Here is a 25,553-nt window from a genome sequence, read left to right on the forward strand (position 1 = left end):
GTGAATGGAATGTTATACACCATTGGTCAGTCTCTGGGTCACCGGTTTCTCGTTGCCCCTCTCACAAGATGTCCATCCGTGCTTATCAATAAGTTTGCATTCCATTGCTATGTTTACCAAAACATGTATCTGGTTCTCCAGGAAAATGCAGCTAATATGAAGACTTTAGCTGACAGGCAAAAGTCACTAAAAGAGAAACTTGTTTTTTAACAAAACCGGGACACAGTGGAAGCATTTTATTGCAAATCAGATGTTTGTCTTGAGTTTCTAGGTGTTGTTTGTTTGTTTGTTTTTATTCCTAAATGCATTTGTGATGCCAGTGAAAAGGATAGCTTATAATTTTGTTAGATATGTTTTACAGTGTCATTTGCCAAATGCTTTGGTCAGCCCAGCAGGGGCGTGTAGGTAGAGGAAAGCAAATTAAAGTTTGTGGCCCATCCCTGTGATAGAGGAATGAGTGTTTTGCTTTCTTGTTTCCAGAGGCTGAGAAGCTGGGCCTGTGTCTGATGGGGACAGTTGAAATTCAGTTTAATTCTGCACGTACAGAAATTAAATTGCACAACTGACTCCAGAATGTCTTAGCTTGTGGTGGCTGAATACTTACCTTGTTCAGCCCTACAATGCTTTGTACGCTGGGAACTAACATTTCTGGCATTGGTAGCTGCTGCGTTTCTTAGTTCTTCTGACGCTTGGAGCCGCTGGAAAACAGAGTCCCAGGACAGGACTGCCAAGCTTTAGAATTTACACTGCTTGCTTGCAAAGCTAATCATTGCGAACACTTAAAATGTATCATGTAATGCAGATTTAAGCATTTTGGAAAGCTCTTAGTTTATGCAAGGAGAGGTTGTGCAAACTGCAGAAGCAAAGCAGGTTGGAGAGCAAAAAAAGGCAGATTGTGAACTTTAGTAGCCTTTTCCTGTTACGGCTGTTTTAAGAACTACAAGTAATTGGTATACACATACAGGACATAATTGACTTAAATTGCAGTGCTTCGAAGGGTTATATTGCTGTTTGGGGGTGGTTTCCTGTGTTTTTGGTGTGTGTTTGCTTGTTTTTCTTTCAATTCAGCTGTGTTACGTAGCTTTGCTGCTTAAACTGTAGACTTCTTTTTTTTAAGGGAGAGATGTGGAAGGGCATTGCACATTCCAGATAGTAGCACTTCTAGAAAAGAATGGCAAGTGTTGAACCATGTGGACTCTGTGGGTGTAGTTGGTTTTCTGTAGATTCTGATGGGCAGAAAGCACCAGGATAAAATTATATCTGGGTGAGGAAGCTGCCTAAATAACCTGAGATATTTCTTGCCTGCTGTCAAGAGCAGAGGATGCTTCTGGGACCCTAAAAAGGTCTTTTTTAGTTCTGCTCATCCAGGAGCAATGATAACTGCACCTTTTGTGCTTCAGTCTGGTCTTGCAAACTGTGCCTTGCTTCCAAATTCTGCATTGCCAAGTTGTTTCCCCCCAAAGCCCCTTACAGTTACTGGGGTGTCTGTCTTGATCATTTTCAGTAGTTCCTGGGAAGGGGCACTTTGTTTGACTTTTTCACTTTTAATAATAGAATATCTTAAAGTGACTCTTATTGCTTTCCTGTAATTATTCCATCCAGTAGAATAGAAGCTGGTCTTGCCTCCAAATCTTGTATGCAGTTCAGGACTATACATTTAGGGTGTTAAATCTTTAAAGAGAGTTTGTGGCTTCAGGAAGGAAGAAGTAGATCAACTGGATTATAATGTAGCAGGTTAGGGAAAACAGTTATTAAATGGATCGTGTAGAGATGGATGGGTGTGCTAAGATACTGTGAAAGGGGGATTCAAACAAACCAAAAAGTGGTAAGTGTGTGGCTTAGACCAGGAGTGTCAAACTCATTGTCATCGGGGGCCACATCAGCCACTTGGTTGCCTTCAAAGGGCCAAATGTAATTTTAGGACTGTATAAATGTAAGAGTAGTTACACTTATACAGATTTAAAATTACATTCGACCCCTTGAAAGCAATCACAAGGCTGATGTGGCCCCTAGTCAAAATGAGTTTGACACCTTTGGCTTAGAGCATTCTTCTGCTTAAATTGCTTTCTATCGTGAGATAATTGGTCTAATATTGCACTTCAATTTAACAAGGTAAAACACTTGTGAGAAAAATATGATTTTTTTCAAACTGACGTGAAGTATAAAAGTAGAAATATTAAAGACTTGTTTCCCACTGCTCCCCTCTCTTCCTCACCACCCCCCTCACCCCCGCCATTTCCCAGACCGGAAAAGTATCATTTTTCCCTTAATCCAATTGTTTTGTATTTCCAGCTTCTTTCTCTTCTGTTTGAAGATTTGTTCAAAAAGTTTAATTCTGAACTGAAAAAGATTGCTGACCAGGTAATCCCCAAGCAACGTGCAGCTCAGTTTGATGTAGTGAAGCATATGCGTCAAGACCAAATCACCAACGGCATGGTCAATGCTATCTCCACAGTGAGTATTTCAGTTTTCATTTTAGTATTTAAAGTTTTTCCACTATAGTGAGTGATGAAAATGTGTGAATTCTGTTCTGATGACTCTACTATCTAGAGATTACTCTACTGGTCTTGAAGGCAAATCTATTTAACATTCTTTATAGGTTAAAATTGCAAAGCTCTGTCATGGACAGGACTTTTGGAATTCACTGAAGAATCATTAATCAACACTTTTTATTTCACTTTTTATTTCAAGGTGTTGCTTTAGTGTTTGTGAGGGAATGGTAGGAACAAACAAATTTAAGATAGTGATCATGTTTGTATTTGTTCAACTTGCTGTCTCTTTGGTTCTACTTTACTATCTGTTTCATGGTATTTTTTAATACCTCGGTTTAGCTAGGGTCAGGTCGTATGTCCAAAAGGCAGTTGAAAAACAGCAGGAAAACATCATAAGCGGAACACAACTGTGGGTGGGGGGGTGACGTGGTGAGGAAAATTTAAAAAAGCTCAATTGTGAGCTCTTTAAGAGTGATACCTTTTTATTTGTATGAAGTTGCTAGTATGAGCAAATTTGCAGCATAGAAATTAGTACATCTCTGCTAATGACACTGAAATATTTTAACAAGGAAAACTGCTACATATTGTGTTATTGAAAAAAAAAAAAACAAACAAACCAAACATAATTAAGCCTTTAAATATTTGTCTTAGTTAGGTTTTAGTCTGTGTCTGCCTTCTACTGGAATGGATATTTTCATTCATGCCAGTGGACAAGAACAAAAATACAACTACTAACTTTGTCTCTTGCATCACACATCTACAAGAGCAATTTGTGAAATGGTTCCTGAAATCTAGCTACTAGCTTGTAAATGACCTTGAAATCCATGACTTTTTAAGAAATTAGATTAGTCTAAGTGTTTTAGTAGCTGGTAAAAATTGTGCAACTTAATTTTTATCTTTGCAACTCTTGAGAGGGCTTTCTTGCTTAGCATGAAACTGAGGTTTTTCTTCGGTTCTTGTAGACAAAATTAATTCTACAAATTGCATCCAAAACCACCAACAGTCTGTTACTTACAAATCCCAGTGTTAAAGCTTATCACTATTTAATTTTACGAGTGCCCCAAATGTAGTTAAATCTCTACAGTGCACGTTACCAAAACAATTGACAGATTTGTGTCTCTAAATGCTAGTGCTTTCTTCTAGCCAGTGCCAGTTTTTCCATTTGGACTGACAGAGATAAATCTGCAAACTATTCAGTACGTATTGTAAAGTCTTCCTTCTTCCACAATCTTTGGATTTTTTTTTTTACTGCCACATAAGCAGTTAAACACCATCTGCTCTTAAGCATTGAAAATAATTTCTCAGGAACAATGCCTAGTGCCTACTATTCAAGAGATTAAGCAAATACCATAAAAATCATTCTTGGAAATGACAATCTCCAATCTCACCAGAATGCTTCAGTGATAGTCTCAAAGAGCAATAAAATAACTCAGCGGATTCATAATTACACCGGTAGCATGCAAAAGAATTTGTCGCACCACTGCATCAACTGGACAGGGGTGTTCAGTGCTATTTGTTGTAGGTCTTCTTTTTGCCCAGGAAAATACCAGCAGAGAGGGTAGGTCAGGGCTGACGCTGTAGGCCTCACAGACATTTCAGCATCTGCAGAATCCTCTGGTGCCACCCAGGCAGCAACTTTCAGTTCACAGGAGTTTTCAGTAGGAAGTTCTCTGCTGGGCATGGGCATCGCAACAGCCCTGGCCCCAGTTTGGGGTTTTTGGGCAACTTCTGAAAGAGTCAGTCTGTCACTTCCAGAGCACATTTTTATCTCCCTTTTCATCCAGTCTTTGAGATTTCACAGTCTTCTGGAGTGGTGGAGCAGAAACCACATACTAGTTTAGACTACAGATGCAATAACTTCTATCATGACGAAAAGCTACTCTTTTATTTTCTTTGACTTATATTCTGATAACTCCCAGTCCTTAAAGAATTAAATGGTCAGCAAGTGAACCCTTCCTGAGAAAGGTGAGCAAGGGGACAGGTTCCTTTTGACTGGCTTATCCTTGGGCATTATGTCTTCCCACTTTCTGTAGCAAGGAAAAAAGGCAAGTTCTGCAGACTATATGACAGTCTCTCTATTGGAAGCAAGTAGTAGAATCCACGGGGCAGGTGGCAGTTTCTTGGTGTTCATCACAAAATGAGATTGTGCTGTTAATGTAGAAGCCAAGCAAATAAAGAAGCCTAGCATGTCACCCTTTAAAAGCATTTCAGTGTAGTACACCAAGCAAGCTTCAAATTATTTGTTAGTATTAGTGAGCTGAGTTCATCAAAAAGGCTACAGGAGTCAGCAGGAGACAATCCTTGAAAAAGTGTTACCTTTGAGATCTTCGTTGCCTTTGAATTGACCAGTAACATGGTGGCTGGGGTCAATAGTAGCAATTGGGACAGAAACTTGCTCTATCCACTGACTCAGCTGCTGGGAACTCTATATGGAGTAGATGTCATGAAGTCAAAAAATGTAGCACTAAATTTCAAGATCTTACAGTAGAGATTATTAAATCTGCTTGGCATAGAAACATAATTGTGTCCTGTAACGTTCTCTAAACTCTGTTCTCCTAACTTAAACCACAAGTGATGCTGCCTGTGATAGACCGGAAACATGAAACATCTGACGTATGTACAGATCTTGCATTTCATGGTTGTTGTAATCCTACCATAGAAGTTGGGTAGACCTGAGCCCCCCACACTCTTCTTCTGTGAGAAGACACATCAGTCAATCTTTTTCCTCTGGATTCTAAAAACCAAAGGCTTCAAGAAAGTACAGACAGCTTTGATGTCAGACTTCTCCAGTATACCTGCCTGTGTTTCATACCAAAATAACGAATCACAAAAAAGGCAGAACTGAAAGTTTGTGGGTTCTGTTGCAGAAGTGTATTTCACTCAAAATGAGTGGCTTTTGTTTTGTTTTTAAAGACTTGAAAAAAATCTGTAAAGGGGCAACATAAAGTAGTTTAATTTAGCTAAATTTGAGTATTGATTTACTTGTGAGGGACAGATGATGAAGAAACTTTGTTTGATGGAATATAGCAAAATATATATAGAAAATAGAAAAAGTATCCTTTCATCTGAAGGAGCAGTTCTTCTGTTTCAACTTTTTAAAATACTTTTTACAGGTATATTGTAACTAGCAGTTTATATGCAGGTAGGTAATTAGAAAGTTGTTTTATATAAGTGGACAACATTTGCTGTGCAAAGCTCCTCAGAGAGCATTCTGTCTACATACTGAAAAAAGGCATGTAGTGTCAAGACAGGGGTAGACTCCAATAAGTTTTTTGAAATCTTCCTTTTATTCTACAGGGAAATTGGTCTTTGAAGAGATTCAAAATGGACCGCCAAGGTGTGACTCAAGTATTGTCCCGCTTGTCTTATATATCTGCTCTGGGAATGATGACTCGAATCTCTTCTCAGTTTGAAAAGACAAGAAAAGTGAGTGGTCCTCGCTCACTGCAGCCATCTCAGTGGGGGATGCTCTGCCCATCTGACACTCCTGAAGGAGAGGTGAGGAACTCCTATTTTGCTTTCAGTATTTCTTGTCCCGAGCAATGTACACACCATTTATTTTGAAGCAGGTGATCATCAGAGGAAGAATTCTGACAGGGAGGTTTCTGGTGAGATAAAATTGTCATCAGCCTGGTAACACAACTTACATGTCTTCTTACATCCTGGTCCTCATTATATTGCATTTTTTTCTCCTACATGAGTGGACTGGCTGGAAACAAACTGTTCAGAAGTCATTTGGCTGTATGAGATTGACACGAGGTTTCCCATTTTCGAAGAAAAATATATGTATAGTATTAACACTTTGGAATAAAATGGATAAAAGGTGTATTTTTTTATTTTAGGCTTGTGGTTTGGTTAAAAACCTTGCCCTCATGACTCACATCACTACAGATATGGAAGATGGCCCGATTATTAAATTAGCCAGTAATCTTGGAGTTGAAGATGTCAACTTGCTCTGTGGTGAAGAACTTTCTTATCCAAATGTGTTCCTTGTTTTCCTTAATGGTATGTATTGTAACTTTTCAGCAGTCTGACTCTGATTTGTTGCTGATGGAGAGTTGGGCTTTGAAAATCCTCCAACTATTTTCGAACACAGTCAACCGCAGATGCCATTTTCCATGTGTAAATAAATTAATCTGTAAATATTCTAATAAATTTACAAATTCAGAGCTTCATTCACAGAAAGTATTTAATTTTACTGTGATCTTTATGTATTTTTATATATATTCATGCAAGAGCCTTTAAAACAGAAAGGAAACGTCAGTTGTTTGCAAAGTTTAGCAATGCTGTTCTCTTTAAAACTACCATGTAAAGGGCAACTTGCTTTATGAATGATTAGAAAAAATTAGACCTTGGAAAACAGGCCTCTTTGTTTTGTTAAAGGGATGATTTGCAAATGTGTTTTGCATCTGCACGCCTATGTTCCTTTTACAACTGATCTTTTAATGTTTCTAAATCAACAGGTACTATGATATCAGATTTCAAAACACTGACATTTTAAAAACTACAACTGTGATTTTAAAAATAGCCTTTTGTCAACAGCATCCGCTTCCAGGGACTGATATTTAATGTCTGTCACCATGAATTTACCTTTGAATTAAACAGCAGTTGTTCTTCAGTCCTGCCTTTTCCCAGTAACATAAAAGCAACACTTGACCAAACTGCATTCCTTTCCTCTGCTTTTCTGTAGCAGTACATTAAAGATGAGGTTCAGTGAAACCACATGCACACTTTTCTGTGTTGTTTTATGGCCCAAAGTGGAGTGCAGACCAGAAATATTGGACTCTTCCTTCACAAGATCAGTCTGTGGTATGGAGCAAGATAGTTATATTCTCAAACGTAGGTGATCTAGTACTGAGACAAAACAGTTCACTGTCCAATCTACTAGTTTGTGGGTTTAATCCATAAAAAATGTCAGGCTTGTGGATGGCTGACTTAATTCTGATTTAAACTTGTGACCTAAAAGGACAGAAAATGTGTTAAGTACAAATCCTTTAAGTTATAAAGACCTTTGTATTTTCTTATAAACTCCCTAAACTATCATGCTTTGTCTCCTTTAAAGTTGTGTTTAAAATGCCACCACACTTATTTTTATTTTATATATTAAGATGATTTTGATTGAGTGACTCTTTACTCTCTTGTTTATTGATCATGCATCAGAATACTTAAGTATGTGCTCAAAATTTCTAAAATTTCTGACAAGTCAGCAGGACGGTACCTTGGTGTGTTCTTGGAAACCTTGGATCCATTTCAGTACAGGTGAAATTGCAGCCTTCGGAAGCATTGTTTGCTTGTACACTAATTGGTGAATGGGCACCTGAGCAGGCACACATTTGAAGAAAGCTGGATGAAACGTACCATTTGGTTTCTGAAGCTATTTGGAGGCAAGCAGATAGATGATCTGTGAAAATGTGACACTTTTTCTTATGTTTACTGAGAGAAAAAAGAAGCCCATTCTTACTAATGTCAGAAAAGGGAAAATTTATGAAAACCCTTATTTGCAAGAAGTAGGAAGTACTTCTATGCATGCTAGACGTGATTGGAATTTGTAAGTAGAGTTTTGGAAATACAAAGAATGCACCATGAATTTGTTCTCTTTCTGAATAGGTAACATCCTTGGTGTCATACGTGATCATCAGAAATTAGTCAACACATTTCGGATAATGCGTCGAGCGGGTTATATCAACGAATTCGTCTCTATCTCTACAAATCTTTCTGACAGATGTGTCTACATTTCCTCTGATGGAGGGAGATTGTGCAGGTAAACATCTTGTCAGAATTATCCCACTAGTGAACTTACTATAAACGTTGTTTTATGCACTGCAAATATGTTGGGCTAAGACTTTCATAACTATGGATTTAAGCAAATTCAGTATGACCTGAGCATCTCTTTCTTTTCTTTAAATAGCCCTCATTCAAAACAGACAGATCTGAGAAACATACTATACAGTCAAGCAATTTTAAAAAAGCACAAATCCATTTTATTTGTAAACAAAAGTAAAAAGAAAATATTTCTTCTGTCTTCTTTAAAAATAAAAAAAAAAAATTAAAAGTGAGGGAGGATTAAAATCAACCTGATTGGCAACTGTGGTAATGTCCACTGTCCCTGAAGGGTTTTTTTGCTTTCAGTGAAGCAAGAAACAAGCAGCCACTTGCCTGGTATCCCATGGATGTGATATCACGTTAGGATGAGAAGCTACTCTTTGTCTTCAGGGGCCTTTTTTTCTGGCACAAAACTTTCTCAGATGTGTGTACCTATTTGCTATAATACCAAGAATCTCACAGCTTTGATTTATTTCATTTCTTACCCTTAAGTAGGTAGGGAATTCAGTAAACCTAGGAGGAAGGTGTTTCAGATGCTTATGCTCTTTATCAGTCAGAAAGAGTGCCTGAATAACAGTCATGTCGGGGAGAAAAGCAAAAAGAATTGGGTGGCTAAAATGAGAAAGAGTGGAACATAACAATATTTTGAGACAGAAAGTCAGGTTGATTTATAGTAAAGTCTAGAGACTCCAGTCAGATTATGGCAGCACTGTGCTGGCTATTTGTGAGTAAAACATCTCCAGGCCCAAGTAATCAGCCTAAAGAACAAGGCATAGAAGCTGAACAAAGCAGAGATTGGGAGGGGCCGAATGACTTAGTAAATATGTGCATATTTTAGCACTGACTAGCTATGTGCATATTTTGTGTGCACTTTAAAGAAGCAGCGGCCACAACTACAGTTGGCATTCTACCTTATTCGGTAATTGAATCTCGGAGCATGTTGAATGCAGTTTGAGGCATGCTGGAGGCTCCAAAACAGTAGATACACAAACCATCATTTAATCATACCTGATCAAGACATCAAGAATAGGGACATACTTAGTGGCAGAGAAATCACTTTTCCAGTCAGGACTAATATTGGCCATTCTGCAGGTTTGGAGATGCAGCAAAACTTCCGATTTGTAAAATAAAGACAAGTGAAACCATGTGGATTTCCAGGGGTTCACCAAGTTTGCTTTGTGGCACCTCCCACCCTGCAATTGTTCAGATACCCCTATTAACCATTTAAAAGTGCTCATTAGTCTTCAAACAGTTATTTAGACTTCAGATTGGACTCCACAAGTATCTTGTCACTATTTGCTGCTCTTTATGTAAGAGCAACTTGTCCAAATAGCAACAGTCCTTGACGTTTCATTCTTGCATGCCATCCTTTGTGTTAGTGTTTTCTTGCGGTCAGGAAGCCGTCAGAGATCCTTGTGCTGTTGAAATTTATGGATTCATGTAGGTCACCCATAGTAAATTCCTGTATTTTACATCATGTAGGTAACAGCAAAATACATTCTTGCATGTGGACACTTGTGCACAAAATGGTCACTCAGTGTTGTATGACATCCCTGTGATATCCATAGAACTTAATGCTGTTCTTAGCTTGGTAGGTTGGGAAATCTTAAATCTTTTAAAGCCATCAACAAAACATGTGGGTGAAACTCATAAAATGTTAGTTTAAAAATTTAAAGGAGGGGCAAAAGGCTTCCTTCTCAAAATCAAAATCTTAATTATACTTGTACACTTTTTTGGGTACTTCATAGACAATTTGTCAGCTCAGGATATTTCAGTTAAAGACACGCAAATTTTGGAAGTGGTTTATGAAATAGATTGTGTGTGAGCAGGATTCTCAATGTAAGTGTAAATCAAGTTACCTAAGTATTTGCTATGATAATCCTTTTATTTATTTATTTATTAAATTGTAGACCCTACATAATTGTTAAGAAGCAAAAACCTGCGGTTACAAACAAGCATATGGAAGAACTGGCTCAGGGATACAGGTACACAATTAAAAAAAAACGTATTCGTCTTCACATCTGTCTGTAAATACTGTGTGGAAATACTGCGGTCAATCAGTATTTCACTATCTTGGGCTTAGCTATGTAGAGGAAAACTCTACTCTCATGTATAAATTAATAATCGGTGTATTGAAGGTTTTCTGTTTAAGTCAAATTAAGTCTGGTCTTCTTATTTTGTTCCTGCTGTGGGAAATTATACAGAATAAATATATCTCACTTTCTCCTCTTTCTCTAAGTGGAAGGCCTGAGTCAGTATTGCCCTTTGCCTGAATGAAAAGCCAAACACTTCAAAGGAAAATTTGACCACCCTAAACCAGGCACATTCAGAATCAGTTTTGAAACTACTTGCAAATTCTTAGTTTGGATGTTTAAAAAAAAAAACACACACACAAACTCATTTAAATTTAGCTTTCAGTAAATTTTGCAGAACTGTCACAAAAGTTTACTAGATTACTCTTATACTTGCCTACATTTTTAGTGATGAGTACATACAGGAAGATTTAATTTAGGTATTCAAATAAGTAACATTGCTCAATCACACTGTATGAAGCAGGAATGGGCAAGGGGATTAATTTTTAAAAATTCGGTTTTCTTTAAATGTGTAAAAAGCACAGTATTTCTCTAGTTTAACTTCTACACACCACATTCCATCAATGTATGTATTATGTAGTTCTATTTTTGAGAAAAATAAGACAAGACAGTACTCCTGGTGTAATTTTTTAATTTAACTGTAGGAATTTTGAAGACTTCTTGCATGAAGGCCTAGTTGAATATTTGGATGTGAATGAAGAAAATGACTGTAGCATTGCACTATATGAACATACAATTAATAAGTAAGTATGCATTCAGACTAAACACTGCTAGAGGAAATAATTTCATCAGGTGACTCTCTGAAATGCAAACATATCAATAATGTTACTGTTTTCACATATACACATTGCTCCCTTGCTGATGGTTGAAACAGCTCCAGATGAAAGATAAAGAAAGAAATCTGGTTACATAGATCCTAAATTATCCATGGAATAGTTACAAAACATGGTTTAGGTTTTGGGAGATCTCTTCCTGCTTCTAACTCCTGAAAATATGAAATACTTAAAGGTATATCCTTTGTTTCTCTGAATGTGGCTTTTTTCTTTTCTTCTGATCATTGTGCTGTTCATCATAAGTAATTTTGTGCAATAGGAATCCAGAAGTAAAATGTTTCCACATGTTAAATGATGATCTTAGTATGTCATGATTGTCATTTGGAAAAATCTCTCTCTCTTATGACCATAGAGGGGCCCTGGACAACCAGCTTACACTAAATGTCTGAAGTACTGGAATGAGACCTTCCTTTTAACTTTTGGATGTATAATAGGCTCTGATAAAAATGTTTGTATCATTCTGTGTATTCTTTACCACATATGTTAAACTCATTCCTGGTACGGGATCTTCATTTAGAAAGGTTTCCAGATTCATAGTGTTTTCCACATACAGGAAGGACGTGGTGCTTTTTTTTTTTTCACTTGTGTCTTGTGACTATGATTGAAGAGCCCACATTAATGGAAGGATTATTTTAAATTTTTAAGTTGTCCTATCTTTATACTTTTTTTCTAATGTTTCTCTGACAATATCCTGTCAACCGAAGGCTGCGTATAAGATGTTAGAAGTTATCTCCATGAAATGTTTGATTTATGCAGAAAATGCATTTTCTAAGCCTTCTATCCTGATCATCTGCTCATGGAAGCCAATAGAAATACATAATTGATTTCAGTGGAGACCTTCAGTTATCTTTAACCTTTTGCATTAACGCTGCTAATTAAATTGTACTGCTCCTGCCCAGGCTTTTGAAGACTTATCACTTTAAGAAATTACTCTTGCATGATCTTGGCTGCCTTCTGTATACATGAGCAAAGAAAAGCACACACGATTGCTGTCATTTGTGCCAAAACTGAATAACTTCCATGAAGCACCAGAGCTGAAAACTCTAAGTTACAGGACACCTGACTCAGCTGGAAAGATTAATGTGAGCATATCACATGAAATCACTGTTTAGTCAAAAATAGGAGGAGACAGTGAACTTCCAGTGGACTAGTGCAAGAAAATGATTCCATGACAATTGCCAAAAAGTTTGGGAGTTTCTTGTGTGTCCATCGACTTGTTTTGAGTTTAGCTTTGGTGCTCGTAGCAAATAGTGCCTTCAAGTATCTGAGCTTGCACTATATGAGCATATTGTTCCTTATGCTTAGTAATTATATTCACCACATCCTGAATAGTTGATTTGTGTGCCCCCTTCCCGCAGCTGATCATCTTGCATTTTAAATGGTGTGACCATGTTGGTACAACTTGTTCTGGTAATACAAGGGATACAATCCACTATTGTGAAGTATCCATTAACATTCCTGCTTTTGTAATGTAGGCTTCTTTTAGCTACAGTATCTTCTCTTTACCTTTCCAATCCAATTAGGGGTTTATTCTTGGGAGGATTTGACTGTGTTTAATGCATTCAGTTTCTTCCTTACCCATTTGTAACTCTGATTTCCAAACTCATGAGGTTGCCTTCCTTTCTTGGGTTCATTTCTGGCAGTGGCATTTTGACTTGCAGAAATTGAACTGCTCTGTAAAGTTTGAAGATCTCTCATTAGCACTGTGAAATACTTCATAAGACACTAGCATCTGCATATGTTTCATCATCTTTGATTGAAATAGGATTGACCTAAATGGAAAAATACTTGTGTTGAATTCCCTGTCTGAAAATGAATATGTAGTTCGATGCACTAGTACCTTCTGAAGAAATTAGCTAACTTCACTGTGAGTAAATCCTAAGTTTCTTGTTCTTTTGTTTGAGAAGTGCCAGGAGTTCTGTGAAGTTCTGCAGAATGGGGGAGCAGTCTGTGCTTTAAATTTGCTACTGGCTCTTGGGACCATTTTGCAATTACTTGAGTGCAACTGGGATTCTACCATTCATGTTTTCTTCAGGCAGGCCTCAATTAACATAGCTCCTTTTTATTGAGTGGGGAAAATAGTGGCTATCCTCTGGCTAGCGGGTGATTTATCGGTTGCTCAAGCATATTTATTATTCATAAAGATTTCTGGGACTGATAGATAATTTCACCAGGCTTACCCCTCAGGGTTTCCAGATTTTTTTTGGTTTTTAGATTTCAGTTTTTCCAGCAGTATACACATTGTTTATGTAAGTTTCTGCTGCTCCTTGTCCTCAGTCTGTATGTACCTGTGGGTAATTCCTCAACCTTCTTGAGCTTGTGATACTTTGCTGTCTTTTAAATGTTGCCATAATAAAGATTTTTCCAGTCATTTCCTTTGCAAAGTCTTAACTTTCAAGTAATTTAACTGATTTAAAAAAATCTTCCAAGAGACTTCCAAGAGAAGTCCTACATTAAAGATGGGGTTTTCAGAATGCAGTGGTTTTAGGTGTGCGGGAGAAGCAATGTATGCCCAAACCCAAGCTCTGCGTAATAACTCCAGCACTTTGTGAAAGATAGCTTTGGATAGGTTTAGTTATAATTGTCTTTATTTCAAAGTTCTCCATTTCCAAGTTACTGATCTTGATTTTAAAAGCAGATCTGCTTCAGCCAAGCTTTATTGTACTCTCCATCCTTACTTACTAGTCGCTCCGCTTGCCTCCCAGTGCACGCTATGATTTAATTGTCTTTACTGAGTATGGACTTTCTCCTCTGAAGCTCGTGCCAGGTAGAAGGAATTTTGTTATCTCTCAATCTTTACTCCTTCTCTCTCTCTCTCTTTATTTCTCATCAATACTGCCTTTTAACAACGCAATCACTTCCAAAATATTTGCAGAGCTTCTCAAATGGTGTTTTATTATGCTGTATCACCCATGGCACTGGATATGGTTTGGACACAGATGTTTTCTCTCTAACTGGTATTATATAACTGACCATGGAAAACTAAAACTGCACTTTTCTTTTTTTCAATGCCTGATTCTGTCTTGTTCTTCCTTTCTCCACCTCCCCAGTGGATTTCTAGATCTCTGAGACTGGTAATTTGATGCAGAGGACTCTCATTACATGAGAAGACATTCCTTAAGGCATTTTGGGTCTTACTATGTAAACTGATGTTTTATTGTCCTACTGAGCTCCCTCAGGTTGTCGTTATCTGGAGGCTTTTTCTCCATGATGGAAATTCATAAACCCTCATTTATTTTTCCTTCATTTCTTTTCATGTGGAAACGCTTAAAGCCGAAAGAAAGTTAAAAAAAAAAATCCCATAGTGAATGCATATTTTGATGTCCTGCTGACTTACATTTTCCTGAACAGAACTGAATTGAAGTATTAAATAAGTTCTAGTTAAGGTGTTTGTTCACAAGGATGCTATAATTGGTACTCTTTCTTTTAAGAGATACAACGCATTTGGAGATTGAGCCTTTCACGCTTCTTGGTGTCTGTGCTGGGCTGATTCCGTATCCTCACCACAACCAGTCCCCAAGAAACACTTATCAGTGTGCCATGGGGAAACAAGCAATGGGTAAGACTCTTTTAATACCCTTTTGGAGTGTTATGTAGTTTTTGAAGTCATGTAGCGAAGTGAGAAAAGAGATAAATTCTTTCTTTCGTAGTTCACAAAAAGGCTTTGCTAGGAAGAGGAAAAGAGCACTTCTTTAGGTTAGGGAAATAAAGAATTTACCTCTAAAAGTATTAAAAATTAAAATTAAAAAATTACCCGTCAGTTTTACTTAATGGGGACTGTATCTGCAGGTCTTAAAAGAAAAATTGGAGAAACAGGGCACTGTTGTTGTTTTGTTGGGTTTTTTTCTTTTATAATCGTCACGACTTCAAGTTTTCAGCATAGCTGCAGGATTGGCAGAGTGGGCTTTTTTTCCTCTTTATGCTGTGATGTGCTGTGGATTTCCAGACAAAAAGAGTTAAAAAGTGTTTTCACAGAGCACAGAGAGAGGAGAATTTCCCTTAATAGTCGAGTAGTTGCCCTAAAAATAAATAAATAGTTACACTGATGTTAGAGAATAAGAGGAATCAAAATGTGAAAGATAGTGCTTAGTTACTTGAACACTTCTTGCAGTAGTGGTTTAAATTTTTGGCTTATTCTGTTTGGGATAAAGATGGCAAAGAATGGCTTCTCAGCAAAATAACTGAAACAAAATTAATTTCTTGATCACATAATAATTCTTTTTACAAGTGTGGTAGCCGATCATTAAAAACCAAGCATTTTGTAAATTTGCTATTGTGGATGATTGACACTAGGTAAGTTTTAATCCTTCCTTTAGTACACAGCTAAATGAGCATTAAAGCATCCAAGTCATATGGCCCGTGATCAAGACAGAGTGAGTCCTGAGAAGAACCCGACGAGTGGTACATCAATTCAGACAGCCGTACTCAGACTTGTGCCATACATGCCAGTTTTATGTCCTTGTATTGATGGCTTTCTCACAAGTTGAGAGCTACAGTAGAACAGCTCTGTGTCCTGAAAAAACTTAACACTTCTGTTGGGTTTACTAAACCATTTGTTTTGTGCTGTGTGTTCAAAACTGAGACACTGATCCTTTTATGAGACTTCTCCAGCGGAATTAATATCAAAGTAACTGCCTTGTGCTGAACTGTCATGTTCAGCACATCAAAATAGAAGAAAATAGCAACAGATGCATGTCCTCCCTTTTAAATTTATATTAAAAAAATAAAAGGAAAAAAAAGAAGAGGAGCAATGCAATCTTTTTCCTTACAGTTCTCCCCCATGCCATTATCTTTCCCCCACCCCCGAGTCTCTATTTTATGACTATTAGTCTCAGAAGGTTTGGTTAGTTACCACACACAGTTAAGCAGGATCAGTGTGTACAGAAAGCCAATTCAGTATCTGTGGAGTTCTTTTGTAGTTTTCTGTGTGAAGGTTTTTTTCCCGTTTTGTTTTGAGTGTCATTTGCAATTCATTGTCTGTGTTTTCTGAGGTTGGTGTATTCAGCTGCTTTGACCCTAGGTCTTGCACATTTAGCTCCTTGGATACAATCCTCTGACGTTCCTGCTGACGCTAGGAACACAAAAGCCATTGAATATCTCGAGCAATAAAAAAAAGCTTTTGTTTCGGTTTGTTATGACAAAACACCTGACTCAAAGAATAAGCAGCTAGATAAAAGTACATTTTAAAAGTTGGCACATGACCCAAGCTATATTTTGCTCTGCCTGAAGTATCTGCAAACACCTGAAGCTTTTTCTAATAACTGCTTAAAAAAAAAAGCCACTGTAAGTGCAAGATGTAGGAGCAGAAAAGATTTTTTTCTCTACACTTTTTGATCAAATGACACCTGGAGATTATTCCTGAAACATCACACATATTTATTTCTGTTTGTACCTAGGAAGAGACGTGATGTAGTGTTTCAAACCCTCACCTTTAAGTAACCATCCACACTTCTTGTTTTCTTTCCTGTCCTGAAATTGCAGAGCAGCTCCTGGTCCAACACCGTCATGTGGAAAGTCTCATGTCCAAGTCCACTGTGTCACTCCCTTGCCTGTCAAAACCCCTGGGGGCACAGAGGGAGCTCCAAGGGTTTAGCCTGGGAAGGGAGAGACTTGTACTTCTCAACATTGGCCCCCTCTGAACAAGTCACGGGGCTGTACCAGCATCTTTGGACAGTCTGTGCCATTTTTTAAGCAATATCAAGCTAGGGAAAGGTGTGAAAGCACAAGTAAATGGAGGATGAGCATCAGAGCTTGCAATGGGGTCTGCAATCCAGTATCTCTGACAAGCGTTAGGCATTAAAATATTAATATTTCCATAGCATAACACAAAACATCCAGAAAAATACCCCCCTTTCATGGACAGAATGAGTTATCTTGCTGGACGACTAGGGTTGCACTTAGTGAGCAAACTGGATTTCAGTGAAATTAAATGAAATGAAATCCCTCTATTTTGGCATAGATAATTTACTGTATGTTGCAGGTTGAACTGTAAGACTGAGGGGAAGTTATGGGTAGGTAGCAAATACAACAGCAGCTACAAGGACCTCAGCTGAACATTGACATTTCAGTGCAAAGTTAACAGTTATATCTTAAAATCTGAGAAGTATTTAAGATTAAAATACAAGAGTCTGTACTGTTTGTATTCCATGTGTTACTAAAATAATGTTTAAGAGGATCAAAGGCTCCTACAATTAGAAGAATAATTTTCAATGGAACTTTTCAATTCCATGAAGACATAGAGAATCAGTCTGTTTTACACACCATACCTTTGCAACTGTGAAGCATTGTATAAAAGCCTAATGTAAGAAATTAAAACATAGACATTTTCCTGCCAGTAATCCACCATACTGCACACACACATCTGTGGAAGCGGCGGTGCGGGTACACAAAGCAAGCTGTGCGCTCCCACAGCCCAGCTGTGCTCTGCAGTCCCAACCCAAATGTCATAACGCAAGTCTTGAGTTAGGAAAAGAGGTTTGGGTGTTAACTTTAACCTGTGATAGAGTGGAAAGTATTCGAGGGGAAGGTGGTAGGTGGTCGAGAGCTTTGTTGCAGAGTTTTGTGTTGAAGCAACACAAGCATCAAAGAATATTACAAAAGAACCCTCTTACTGTATTGTGTGCATTCTGCTTTGCTTCCGTGCGATGGCAGAGCCCTTGGTTTGCTGCTTTGCCTTGTGCTATAACCAGATGAACGTGTTAAAATTGAGTTGAGAAGATGCATTGTGGCTCAAGGAACCTCATCTAGGTGTAACCTCATCTAGGTGTTCCTGCTCCGGCAGGCGGGGTTGGACTAGATGATCTTTTGAGGTCCCTTCCAATCCCTAACATTCTGTGATTCTGTCAACCAGGCGCTGGGGGTGGTTGTGTTTTGGCAGTTCTGAAAGGCTTGTTGGTAGGCTGAGAGCTGAAGTGCTCCCAAATTTTGTACGGCCAGCCTGTTGGCAGTGGATCGAAACGAACGTCAAAGCAAAACCAGCTGTTGCTGGTCATCACAGCTGACCTGGGTGCTCTGTGGCCATGGCTCAGTTCTGCCATTGCCTTTTGAGGAGCAGGATTTGTGCTTTGTGACACTGTCTTTTTGCCAGCTCTTCTCTCTCTGGTGGCAGGCACAGAGGTGCCGAGACAAAAATGAGCCAGGCGTCTTCCCCCAGTTTACCTGTAATCTTTTAAACTCAGTTTTTAATCTGTCTACGGTGAAAAGAATATTTCAAGTGCTGAGTATCCAGATTGCTTAATACGTGTACTGTAAAAATCTCTCTGAGCTGAGCTGGAGCCTCCTCTGCAAGGTTCAGTACAGAATTTAAAAATTGTACTCCTTTCTCTTACTGGTTTGTGCTCGTATCAAAAGACAGGATAGTAGAAAATCCATGGCAAAATCAATACAGAAATTCTTTTCTTGGCATGCACGATAATAGCTCTTTTGCTGTGTATCTTAAATAGATTGATTTCTATATCTTTGTTAATTTTGGTTGTACAGTTAAATGTTGCTGTAAGTAATACACAAAATAATTGGATAAATCCTTATTTTAGTTGGCTATTTGTTTTGGTGAGTTCTCAAAACTATCTGCATCAGAATAATATACTGTTTATGCTATATATGAAGAAATAGCATTTTTATAGAGATTACTTCACACTGAAGAATGATCAAATGATACTTTAAAAGAAAAAAAGAACTTATCAGGAAATGGGAAAAAGAAAGAATGCACACATGCATTCATAATGTACCAAGCACTGAGAAAAAGCAAGAAAATTATCTTTGTTGTATTTAGGTCAGGCCTGTGTGTTTTGCTTTAAACAAGGCTAATTACCAATGAAAAAAATTGGTTCTTGCTGTTGGGGTAATTATAAATGTGGGTCATTGTGCACGGGGTTTGTTATGGCAAACTTTAATTATACTTTACTTTTGCTTAGCTGTTTAGATGAAGCAAACAAGGGCTCTGTTCTTTCAGAGAGAAAACAGAAATAAAGCTAGTGGCTTCCTTCATTTCAATGCACACACAGAGGTCTCGTCCCAACACACCAGTCCTCAGAAGAAGAGAGCTGCTTCTTAATTTTAAATAAGCACAGTGTTGTTTAAGATTGTGGTTTGTTAGACCAGTCTGGAGAAGGCATTATTTGTATAACCTTTAAATGATAGCAATTAAGACAAATATTGCTGATTTACAGCATGATTTTTGGCTAATTTATTTCACTTGTGGTTTTTAATCATTCTCTAGCCAGTTTCTTGTCTACTAGGATATCCCTCATTGATATGTATGTATACTTTTTCCATTTGATATGACACAGCATTCAATTCCTGAAGAACTGCCTGAATGCAGTTTATTATTGAGGCTCAAAATCTCAGTAATATCAGTAGCTCATGGCTCCTGGTCTGATATAAACAGTTACAGTTCCGTTAGGCTTATCTGAACCTCTGATAAAAATATCAACTTTGAAATATGTGAAGCATCTGAAATACTTTGCATTACCTGAAATATATAAAATTGTCATCTGTAATCTTTGTTATATAGAGGATTTCCACAGTTTGTTACTGGGGCATAAAGGACAAGGTTAGCAATGATCAGGTGCTCCAGACTTCATCCCATCTTAGCATCCCTGACCAGTGATCCATAGCAGGTATAGCACGTAAGCATCTCAGAAGAGGAAAAAATTGCAAGCATTTTGAAAGTGAAAGTTGGGATGGCACACTCAGGAGACAGTTTCCCTCAACAACAGGAAAATGTACCTGTCCATAAAACTCTTAGGATGAGCTCTACAGCAGACAACCTATCCCAAAAGCACACAGATTATTCTTTCTGCGTGCAGAGGGGAAATAATGACCCAAACCTCCGAAGTTTTAAGTTTGGAAGTGAATTTTCCTAGCTGTATAGTGGGAAAACCAGTTTGTTTATCAAAGTACAATGAAAACAATGTCTAATACTTAGGCTAAGGGAATATGAAAATAGGGCTTTCAGGTGGTGGGGCCTACAGGGGCAACTGGAAGGGTCTTCAGCATTGATGAATCCAGGCCCTGCCAGCGTGCTTCTTACTGGAGACAGAAAATATTGCTCAGGGATAATTAATTGCCTTCTCCAAAAAGACAACAGAAAAGCAAATGCTCAAAAGCAAGAGACAAGTAGAGCCAGACAGCTCTACAAGATCTTCCTCACTGTTTGAAAATACTGTGCCTGTGACTTCAAAGCCACTTTCTAGAACCAAGGAAAGTCCAGGCGTGCGAGAGACGGTTAAAACAGTTTATTTTCAGACAGTATCTGTTGAGTTCCCTGCTCTTGTCCTTGGGAAGGGTAGACCTGCGGTGATTTAGGAGAGGGAGCTTAGTGCCAAGGACAGGATAGATCTTTGGAACAGCCCATGATGCTGCCTGGTTTTAGATATTTGATTTTCTAGACATTTTCTTTAAATGCAGGCATTTGCAAATTGCAAGTAGATGCACACAAAACTTGAAGCTGACCTCCCTTAAGAGCAGATTGGTGTTCAGCTGTACTGTATTCTGCCTATGTCAAGTCTTTATTATACACTGACTGCTTTGACCTTTCCTTGAAAGCAGCCAGCCTCTGAAATTGCAGGAGAAAATGGAAAGGTTTTGAAAGACTTATCTCCTAAGTACAAGTACTACAGAATATTTAGTACTTAAAACTTTAGAACTCTAACTTCTCAGACTATAATTTTGTAATTGCTTAGAGACATAACATAGTCCTGGTACAGCAAACTCTAATAACATACGATTGCCTTGACTTTTGTTCTGCTACACAACAGTTTATGTTTCCCTGCTGGGTGTTAATTATTTTTTCCCTCAGATTTCAGAAGACACTTTGGCAGTCTGATGGGACAGGGCCAAAAATTTCAGTCTCAAGCTGGGAGGTCTATAGAAAGGGTTGAATTCTGAACCATAAATTTAAAATTAATTTCATGTAAAAGACAAATATATTGTGAGTGAACTTCTACTGTAGTCTTTCTAGCAATGACGTCTCTAATTTCAGAAAGTAAATCAGTCTTGGCTGCTGCTAACTGTACGCTTTGTTCATGCTTTGTGACATTCTAACACAGGCTGCTGTTGAACTAATTATTGCCCAGAAAAAGGAAGGAAATATGGTGTGGAAGACACAGAGCTTGAACCACAGTTCCTCTTGAGCTCAATGGGAGTCTTTCTATTGATTCTCATGAAATTTTGGATCAGGTCTATGGAACATCAGTTCAGCCCTCAAAAAAAAACCCAACCAACCAAACAAAACAACTTATGGCTATTAAAACAATAAAAGCAAACTTCTTATTTGCACTGTTATTTGGTGTAGTGATTAAAAATCAGAAATCTTATTTGCATTCAGTCATATAGGACCTGACTTTGATTTCTTTTGTTGTTCTTTTTGTCTTGATGCTTAAGTTTTCCCTGTTCAAGAAAACATAATTATTTCTGGAAGCTTAAATAAAGAAACCACTTATGTCTTTATGTACATATAATAATGTAAAGTTGTTTTGGTTTGATCTCTTTTATTATTTTTCCCCTCTTTTATTAATTTCTATTATTATATGAATTTCCTCAGTTTGTGGTTTTATTAATTTGCATTTTGTTAAGTGTTTAGCCAAAGCATTTCTAGGAAACTCACTAATAATCACACACTTTTGTTTTTCTTTTACGCACAGGTACTATTGGATACAACCAAAGAAACAGGATAGATACTCTTATGTATCTTCTAGCCTATCCGCAAAAGCCAATGGTGAAAACAAAAACAATTGAACTGATAGACTTTGAGAAACTGCCTGCTGGACAGAATGCCACGGTCGCTGTGATGAGCTACAGCGGCTACGATATTGAAGATGCTCTTGTCCTAAATAAGGCCTCTTTGGACAGAGGTAAGAACCATCAATTCTTTCCCAGTTCTCTGATGTGTCTCCTAATACAGGTTTTCATAAACTTCTTCTCTTGTGGTGTCATCCTATAGTAACTTTTATTGCAGCTATTAACAGTACATGTCCGATTAAGAAATCAAATTCCAAAACTGCTTTGAGTGCTTTTGTTTGTTTTCTGCATGAATAGTTATTGTAATTCCGTGCTTGCAATAGTGTGGTGAAGTTGCCAACATGTGAATCAACTTTGAAGTAAGGATTTTATAAGAAAAAAATGGGTAACTTTTGGCATCAAATAAAAAATGCTGAATGGTCCCTTTTTGAAAGTGCTTACTTTATGAAACATGTAAGGTATTAGATTATCTGTTCTGTGGGACTTGATTTTTAGATACTTACCTGAACCATTGTTCATTACTAACAGATGGGCCTCATTATTTTCAGCAGTAACAAAAGCAATAGTCGAAATTAAACTTTGGAATGTATTTGGGAAAGGGATGGAACGCGTGGCAGTTTGTGCCATTGTGAACTTGATTCTCTGAAGGAGCAATAGCAGTCCCTGCTTTCTGAGGGAAAATTCTAGCATTGTCTAAAGCAAAATAATGTTTATTCAGAGATAGACTGATGACTGACTTCCTTAAAAAAAACCAACAAAAACGCCCCTGACAAAACAAACAAACAAACCTGTGCAGTGTATTTTAAGTAAAAGTACTTAAGCACCAGATAGTAGGTAACTAAGTGAAACCTGTGTTTGTGCCGGTCTGGCCTGTCTCATTCCTTCCACAATTCTTCAGAGCTTTATGTTAATGCTACTGGAGGTTGGAAGAGAGTTGCATAAAAACTCTTCTCTCTCTCTCCTAAATAAATTCCCTAGAGAGAAGACAGTGCAGTGTGATCAAATTGGTTTTAGTTTCGGGTGGCCAAAATCAGATTCTTCCATGACTTTATTCCCCCCCACACACTCCCTTCCTTCTAGTTGCTAGGCAGCAATAATAGTATTCCTAGACATGTATCTTTGGCATTAATGTCTGCCGCATTTAATTTATGCCTCCTCTTCTAAAACAACAACAGGCGTGATTTAAAACTGAATGTTTTCTTTTTGGGTGGACTGGTAACATTTACAGGGAGAGCTGTGGTGCTTGTCAGGACTTACTTGACATAATCTAAAGATACAGATGTACTGTACGTGGCTGCAACGATCTTTCAAACAAACTAAAATAATGTCGGATTATTAGAAAGCCTTGTTCTTGGTTGTCTGTAATTCTAAGTGTCATGAAAGTGTTCAGTATCGTGGTTAGTTGCTGTACTTGGAGAGAAGTTCCAGAGATCACAGAATCACAGAATGTTAGGGATTGGAAGGGACCTCAAAAGATCATCTAGTCCAATCCCCCTGCTGGAGCAGGAATGCCTAGGTGAGGACGCACAGGAACATGTCCAGGCAGGTTTTGAATATCTCCAGGGAAGGAGACTCCACAACCTCCCTGGGCAGCCTGTTCCAGTGCTTTGTCACCCTCACTGAGAAGAAGTTTCTTCTCAAATTTAAGTGGAACCTCTTGTGTTCCAGCTTGATACCATTACCCCTTGTCCTATCGTTGTTTGCCACCGAGAAGAGCCTGGCTCCGTCCTCATGGCACTCACCCTTTATATATTTATAAACATTAATAAGGTCACCCCTCAGTCTCCTCTTCTCCAAACTAAAGAGACCCAGCTCCCTCAGCCTTTCCTCATAAGGGAGATGCTCCACTCCCTTAATCATCTTGGTTGCCCTATGCTGGACTCTCTGCAGCAGTTCCTTGTCCTTCTTGAACTGAGGGGCCCAGAACTGGACACAATATTCCAGATGGGGTCTCACCAGGGCGGAGTAGAGGGGAAGGAGAACCTCTCTCGATCTACTAACCACCCCCCCTTGTAATACACCCCAGGATGCCATTGGCCTTCCTGGCCACAAGGGCACAGTGCTGGCTCATGGTCATCCTGTTGTCCACCAGGACTTCTAGGTCCCTTTCCCCTACACTGCTCTCTAATATGTAATTTCCCAACCTATACTGGAACCTGGGGTTGTTCCTGCCCAGATGCAGGACTCTACACTTTCCCTTGTTAAATTTCATCAGGTTATTCCCCACCCAACTCTCCAGCCTGTCCAGGTCCCGCTGGATGGCAGCACAGCTTTCTGGTGTGTCGGCCACTCCTCCCAGCTTGGTGTCATCAGCACACTTTTCTCATCTAAAACCCCAAACAAACCTATTTGATAACAGTGTGTGTAATTCAGAATTCTTTCAGCTGGGAAGAAAAGTGAGTAACAGGGTAATTATATGAAACACTCAGTCGGCGCTTTCCTGGTAAGCTACCTTGTGTCATCCACAACCATGAGTAGAAGTTCAGGTTTCTTAGAACTCCCAAAAGGAAGAGATACTGTTCTTGTCCTGTTACAGTCTCTCCTCCTATGTTATATCTCCCTGTGGAACACCAAAGGTAAGAGAAATTATAATGAATAATCTAACTAATAAATAAATTTTTACACTATGTAGCTCAGCAGGTGGATCAGCATTCTTGTTTTATTCTGATAATATATTATAAAGAATCTTTGAACTCCTAAGCAGAAGAGTTTCTGTTACATTTTAGGTTTTGGAAGATGTCTTGTATATAAGAATGCCAAGTGTACACTGAAGCGTTACACAAATCAGACATTTGATAAAGTTATGGGTCCAATGTTGGATGCAGCTACCCGGAAACCAATCTGGCGCCATGAAATTTTAGATGCTGATGGCATCTGCTCTCCAGGTATGTCAAACTACATGTTTCGGTCACAGCGTGTTCATCATCTGAGGTGGAAGTTAGTGTTCTGTTAATATTTCTTGTGCAGCTTGTTTTAAACTTACTGTCTTTTTTCTTGAAGGTGACAGTATTGTAATGGAAAATTTTAAAATGTTAGTTTCTGAAAGCAGTGCACTACGAGTCATTGGGGGTTTTTTTGGTGTATGAGAAAATTGAGCTTTGTGTTTAAGTAGAACAGTGTCTTTAACAGTGTGAATCTATTGAAGCATTCAAACTTGTATTCTTCTGATATCTCCAAACTGGCAAACTTTTAATACTGTAGGTTTGTACTGTTTGTCTCTCATAAGTTCTGTCATTATTACTTTTTAAGGATAGATTCCTTATGATTTTGATTTCATATATCAAAACATCCTAGCATGCTTCATGCAGTTGTTTGAGGAAGTAAAACCTTGTGTTTTTAACACTTTAGAAATATGTTTGGGGAGAGGTAAGGAAATAAATACAACTACATTTGGTTATGAAGATAGGTGTATAACTTGCCCATGGAAATAAATTTGAGAACAAATCCTCTCCTACTGTCATCCTTTAATTAGGAAACAGCTTAGTAGATCTGCAGAGATCTAATAAGAAAGGTGCTATGAAAGGCACTAAACTTAATTCCATTATAGCAACACAATTGGGTCACTTTTGCTC

The 25,553-nt window shown here is 38.2% G+C and overlaps 1 protein-coding gene across 1 annotated transcript in view; it reads left to right on the forward strand.

Moving 5' to 3' along the window:
* POLR3B (RNA polymerase III subunit B) overlaps positions 1-25,553 on the forward strand; it is an 83,436-nt gene that overhangs the window by 28,103 nt on the left and 29,780 nt on the right. Inside the window, exons 13-21 of the mRNA XM_065859689.2 lie at positions 2,293-2,454; positions 5,790-5,990; positions 6,335-6,497; positions 8,100-8,253; positions 10,226-10,300; positions 11,053-11,151; positions 14,673-14,800; positions 21,885-22,094; positions 24,708-24,866. Coding sequence (XP_065715761.1) covers positions 2,293-2,454; positions 5,790-5,990; positions 6,335-6,497; positions 8,100-8,253; positions 10,226-10,300; positions 11,053-11,151; positions 14,673-14,800; positions 21,885-22,094; positions 24,708-24,866 — 1,351 coding nt within the window. The remainder of the gene's footprint in view (positions 1-2,292; positions 2,455-5,789; positions 5,991-6,334; positions 6,498-8,099; positions 8,254-10,225; positions 10,301-11,052; positions 11,152-14,672; positions 14,801-21,884; positions 22,095-24,707; positions 24,867-25,553) is intronic.

The sequence above is a fragment of the Patagioenas fasciata genome, chromosome 1 (genome assembly GCF_037038585.1).
Source record: "Patagioenas fasciata isolate bPatFas1 chromosome 1, bPatFas1.hap1, whole genome shotgun sequence".
NCBI lineage: Eukaryota > Metazoa > Chordata > Aves > Columbiformes > Columbidae > Patagioenas > Patagioenas fasciata.